Source organism: Hyperoodon ampullatus, assembly GCF_949752795.1.
Source record: "Hyperoodon ampullatus genome assembly, chromosome: 8".
Taxonomy (NCBI): Eukaryota; Metazoa; Chordata; class Mammalia; order Artiodactyla; family Ziphiidae; genus Hyperoodon; species Hyperoodon ampullatus.
Genome location: NC_136921.1, coordinates 94,319,530 through 94,325,913, shown reverse-complemented (window position 1 = coordinate 94,325,913; position 6,384 = coordinate 94,319,530). Strand labels below are relative to the sequence as shown.

General features: G+C 34.8%; 1 protein-coding gene across 1 annotated transcript in view; it reads left to right on the top strand.

Moving 5' to 3' along the window:
* The window catches only part of CWC22 (CWC22 spliceosome associated protein homolog), a gene marked incomplete at its 5' end in the record, with an annotated part of 39,112 nt that extends 34,968 nt beyond the window's left edge, over positions 1-4,144 (top strand). Inside the window, one exon of the mRNA XM_079710708.1 lies at positions 3,277-4,144. Within this exon, the coding sequence (XP_079566834.1) occupies positions 3,277-3,898 (622 nt within the window). The 3' untranslated portion in view covers positions 3,899-4,144. The remainder of the gene's footprint in view (positions 1-3,276) is intronic.
* Positions 4,145-6,384: the final 2,240 nt, after the last annotated feature.

Genomic DNA, 6,384 nt, shown 5'->3' with positions numbered 1-6,384 from the left:
TCCCACCAGCCATGTATGAGAGTTCCCATAGCTCCCATCTTCACTAACACTTTAACTGACTGTCTTTTTCATTTTAGCCATTTTGGTGGGTGTGTAATGGTACTGCATTGTGGCTTTAATTTGCATTTCCTTGATCAGTAGTGAAGTTGAGCATCGTTTTCTGTATTATCGGCCATTTGGATATTTTCTTTTTGTTAAGTGGCTGTTCAGATTTTTTGCCTCCTCCCCCCCTTTTCATTAAGTTGGCTTTTCTGTTGATTTGTAAGTGCCTTTATGTATTTCAGATATGTATCTTTTGTTACATGTATGTATTGCAAGTAACTAGTCCTGTTCTTATCTCTCGAGCCCTGCAAGGCTGCCAGAGCTCTGCTGGTCTATGTCCCTCAGCAGCAGCCCTGAATCAGCAGATACTCGCAGGGAGAAAGTGACATTACCTTACCTCTCTGGGGTTCTGCCTTCTCTTGAGTCTTGGCCCTTTTAGTCCTCTTTTTTTTTTTTTTTTTTTTTTTTTTTGCCAGCTCTCTGGTGTCCTTATTTTTTACTTTTTATCTTGAACTAATTTTTGACTTATAAGAAAGTTGCAAAAATAGTACAGAGAATTTCCATATAGTCTTCACCCAACTTCCGCTAATGTTAGCATCTTCCATAACTGTAGTTCACTTATCAAAACCAGGAGATTAACATCAGGAAGATACTATTCACCAAACAACAGGTCTTCTTTGAATTTCACCAGTTTTCCCACTAATGTGCTTTTTCTTTTTCCAGGGTCCTCCTTGCGTTTAATTGTATTTCTCTTTAATCTTCTACAACCTGTGGTAGTTCTTCTCAGGCTTTCCTTGTTTTGAATGGCTTTGACCCTTTTTAAGTCCTATGGTCACTTATTCTGCAGAATGTCCCACAGTATGGAGATCTGTCTGATGTTTTCTCATGATTAGAATGAGTTTATTCATTTTTGGCCAGAATACCATAGAAACAATGTGTTGTTCTTACTGTGCCTTATTGAGGAGTTGATAATATTGATATTGGTGACATTAAGTTTGATCACTTGGTTAAGGTGGTATCTATTGGGTTTTTTCATAGAAACTGTTTTTCTTTATAAATTAATATCTTATAGGGAGATAATTCAATACTATGCAAATCTCCTCTTTCTCCTCTAACTTTCAGTCTTCTATTTTCACATCCATCTGTGGATCTTATCTGCAACACTTACTACTGTCGTGTTTGCCAAATGGTGGTTTTCCTGTTTGTCTTTTTTTCCACATTTGGTAATTGAATTTCTCCTGTAAGAAAGAGTTGTGCCCTCCTCCATTTATTTATTAATTCAACTATATATTTATATCAGTGTGGACTCATGAATATTTATCTTATTCTATGGGTTAAAGTCCAATGCTATCATTTATTTTCTTGTTCAGATCATTTCAACTTTGGCAATTAGGAGTTCCTTCAAGTTGACTCCAGTGTTCTTTTGACATACTCGCATCCCTTTTTTTGAGCACTTCCTCATAGCATCTTAAGTTGCTCCAGATCTTTAGTGCCTTTCAACAGAAGACGTTAAAATTTTATCTGGCATTTCTAGTTGTTTTCAGCAGCATCACTAGTCTTTCACAATTTTCTCCGTCCTCCTTGGGAAGGGGAAGTGCTATAGTAAAGGATTTTTTCAAATATGCCATTTTCTGAAAAGGTCTATGTTGTTTTCCCCAGGGCCAATTCTGCTTTCTTTCATCATAGTATCTTAGTTTGAATAAGAGATAGTCTGATTGTCCAAAATGCATGTCATTTCTTGTATCTTTTAATGCGTATTTCAGAGAGGCAGCACTTCTCCCCACAGCCTTATTAGTAGGTTGGAAGGCTAGTCTTTACATGCTTGTTTCACTTCAAAGTGTTTTACATACTAAGTGGCATGCAGAATTAGGGGACTTTCAGTGTTTTATATTATTAGAGCAAGATTCCATTTGCTCACAGGAAATTTTATTCTTGAACTGAAATACACTAACATTGTTCATTTACCATTCACCTCTAAAGAATTTGTTATTTCGTGGTGTCTGTTTTGAGAACAGATGATAACACAGCATGAACTGCTGCAATAAGGAAGCTTGCTGATTCAGAATTAATTTGCCTCATCATACTGTTTCAGTAGAGAGCTTTCAGTTTTATCAGTAAAATATTAAATAGCATAAAAGCAATATGAACTTATCCCAAATTAGAAAATTTTAAAGCAAACACCAAAGAGAGAGAAGAGTGCCTATTATTATAGGGCTCAGGTTTTAGTGTCAAGAAGCACCAAGAGTGGCATACACCAGGGTCAGAGAGATGTCGATTCTGCACAGAGCCAGATGGTTTCTGCTTGGGTAGCTGCAGCTCAGCTGAGCTGCTTGATAGGAACCAGAGAAATAGGTCCTTAGTGGCAAACCAACTGACTGTGCCAGGGGTAGGCATTTGTCAGGAGAAACAGAGGCTGGTACACTGACGTTTGCGTGGAGGTAGGACAAGGGTAGGCAACTTTCCACCATATTTTCTTCTTTTTGTTATGTATTCATATGAATTTGACAGAAATTGTGGTCATCTCAGTACCCTTGATTATGTACCCAAACTAAATAACACAGATATAGTGATTGAATGTGTTTTATAGCTTAAAATGGTAAGATATTTCATTGTAATTAATATTTATATTTGTGATCATATCAATAAAATTAAAAGTTCCAAGGCCTTCTTAGAAGAGTTTTCTCAGAAATCAAGCCTTTGTGGCTCTCATAAAGCCTATGATGATATCTCAATATAGCTTCTCTTTGCTAGTACAGTTAGTACTTCTCTGATAGCAGGACTATCATTTCTGTGGGCAGAGGTTTTCATTTGAAAAATACATATTCATATCATTACACAAACCCAGTCATCCCGCTCAGCCCACCTTTTAGGAAGTGATGTTGCTGGCATGTATGATCATTGCATTTTAATTATGTACGAGATCTGACATAATATTTCATATGACATAATGCATATGGGCTGGAATTTATGTTTTGGATAAAATTTGTGAGTGGAAATGTACCACTTCAGTCACTTCATTAAAACTTTTACATTTGCTATAGTTTATTTAAAGTTCTTGTTTACTCTTTTGAGTTAAGGGTCAAAGCAGTACTTCAGTTAATATATTGTATATTCTTAAAAATTACACTATTTGTATAATGTTGTCATCAGACTTTGCATTCAGTCGATTTGGGTCTGCATCCAGTTTGTCTGAATTAGTAAACCTATAATGCATCAATAAGTGTGATTTTTCAGTTGTGAAATTAAGACTAAAATGAAAGCTATATTTCATTTTACACATGCAGATAAAGATGTAAGAAAGAAGGGGCAAGGGAACCACAGAAGGAAAGAAGTAAATAAATTGATCAGGAAACAACACACGAATGAGAGGAAACAAGAAGAAAGGAGACCAGAGCAACGGCACCAGGAAGCGAGGACCGAGAGAGAAAGGAGGTCAGAGAAACCCAGAGACAGAGATTCAAGAGATCCCGTAACAAAGTACACTTCAGACAGAGGGCTTCCTTCTGAGCGAAACAGCTACAGCAGAGCCATGAAAGACAGAGACCAAGAAATGTACATGGATTTGGAACATAATCTTGGAGATCCCAGAAAGAAAAGAGGAGAGAGAAGAAATTCCTTCTCTGAAAATGAGCACAAATACCAAAATAAGGACAGTGAGAATTTTAGAAGAAAGGATAGGTCCAAGTCAAGAGAAAAGGATAAAAAACATTCAGCCTCTAGAAGTGATGAAGATAGGTATCAGAATGGTGCTGAGAGGCGATGGGAAAAATCTAGCCGATACTCTGAACAATCCAGAGAATCAAAGAAAAATCAGGACCGGCGAAGAGAAAAGTCTCCAACAAAGCAAAAAAAATAATTCTGCAAAATTACAGAAACTGAACATGCCTTATATTCAGTTGAAACAAATTATTTTTTACATTGATTGACAACCTTTGTAGCTTGTATAAAGTACTGGTTTGTATTTGTACATTTAAAAAATGCTTTCATTTAAAAAAATGTTTTGTAATTGATACATCTCAAGGCCCTCCACATAAAATTATTTGAAAAGTTTCACCAGAGAGGGATGTAATTCTTGCCAATATTTTGTTAATAAAATGATCAAATGCTCATTGAATCAGTGATTTTTTTCCATTGACAAAATTTTTTTCCTGATAATAATGTTTCCAATTGTTTATAGAATTATTATAATAAATTGTTAGTAACTTTTTATTTGTAACTGAAGACCAAAATAGATGAACCATTTCAGGTTAACATTTTTGCTTTGTTAATGAGATGCTATGAACCTTTCTTAGGAGTCACGCTTTTTTTAAAGTAGAGGAATTATTTTAAGTTTCATATTATGTCTTGAACAAAATAGGTATGTGTAGTTGTTTTCGGAAGTGTTTTGGTGAAGCTAGGTGTATGTTAGTCTTTAAACAGATACACAGTTATAATTAGGACTTCTCTCGATAACATCTCTTTCTGTACTGTTAGATGAACGTTTAATTGCAATTCTTTGTGATTAGTGCTTTTTCTCAGCCTTGAAGTTATATCACTGTTGGTAAGTTAATATGTATTTAATTTTTAATTTGGATTAATAGATCACCAGAAAACATACAGTCATGAGAAATGTGGGCAAGACTAACTGTGAAATAATTCTAGTTTTTTTTTATAAGAATTTTAAGGGTTTCTATCATTGTAACTCTCACCAGTTAATATGTGACCGTATTATTTATTGCTTTTGAAATAAAATATTGCCTCTGAAATTTTAGATCTGCTGACAGACATTTAACCATTTTTACTAAATAGACCACTTGTACTTGTTCACCTTAAAAGTACATAAAATCCATTTTAGCCAGTATCCAGGTTCAAGAGTAATGGGACCACCATTTTAATGTTTTGCTTTGAGATGTACTCTGATTCAAAATGTCTTCTATTTTTGTTATTTAAAAACTTGAGTATAAGTAACAATAAAGTCCATGTCAGTAAAGAAATAACATGCTCTCTTCCTCCTCTCCCTCTGTCCCCCAAAGTATTAAATCGAATATGGCAGCTTGGAAAAATTCTTTTCAACACTTTCTCCATCTGTGGTGGTTAGAAGGTGGTGAGTTGTGATTACAGTGGACATAGTACATTTCACAGAACTGTGAAGCTCAGCAAATTGGATTTAAGGAACACATAGGCTGTAAACCCTAAAGGAAATAAATAAGCGTTAATTTTTTTTTTTAGCTAAACATTGATCTTTAGAGGTGGTAACAAGGAAAAAACAGTGGACTAGAAATTTTATTTTCTTCACTTTAACCTTAGTTCATAATTTCTTTTCTAAATGTAAAAATGGGAAACCATTCTTTTTATTGAGTACTTAAGACCTTGAAGAGTTATTAAAGTAGATTTTTTTTAATGTAACTTTTGTGAGCTTCTGTGTGCCCAAGTCTGTTCTAGGAATTAGAGGTAAAACAATGAAAGAAAGTCTCAACTCATAGTTGGGAGAGAGAATGGTGAAAGACAATGAACAAAGAAATGTAAGTGTACCCAGTGGTAATAAATGATGTGAAAAAGAGAGAGTGTGTGATAATGGCGGGGGGCGGGGGGTGATGATTTTACGTAGGAAGGACAGAGAAGATATAAGGTGGTGTTTGCTGTGGGAAGAACCAAGGTAGAAGGAACTGCCGAGGCATAGGTATTTATTTATAATAAATATTGCCTGGAAAGTTTTGTTAACATTTCCTGTTCTACTTTTTTTTTAATTATTAAAATTACTTATTTTTTTCTCTATAAGTAAAGTCTCTTTAATTGGAATCCCAATAACCTGATAACAGATAATCATTATCAACAGATGATAATAGATATCATTCAACATGGATTGGATATGTTCCTGTATTTTAAAACAGGAAAGGAACTGCTAAGTGAATTAATAATATAAATAAAGTTGTAAGGAGGATGCTTAATATTCTTAAAATAACATACCATTGTTGCATACTGTTAACTGTTTCCTGTTGTACTTAATTCAGCTTTTTTTACTCTTCACGATTTTATTTACTCTTACAAAAGCAGTTAACGGAACACTTAAGTACCTTCAAGCAGAAGTATTTAAAGTGTAAGGGAGTCATATCAGGACATAATACATAAGAGCCTGGGTGGGGAATTGCACTATTTGCCTTCTCGATGCATTTCTATAGCGTCAAATATGTGTTCCCGTCCACGGTCTGCCACTCAGGCAGGTTTCTCACTTTGATCCTTTTTAATACGCAGACAAGAAATATGTTTGCTATGTCTAATTTTTTACTTTTCAGGATAAGCATTTTGTAAGGATCACCTGAGTTCTAGATACTTCGCATGCGTTGCTCATTCTTTTTCAGTTTC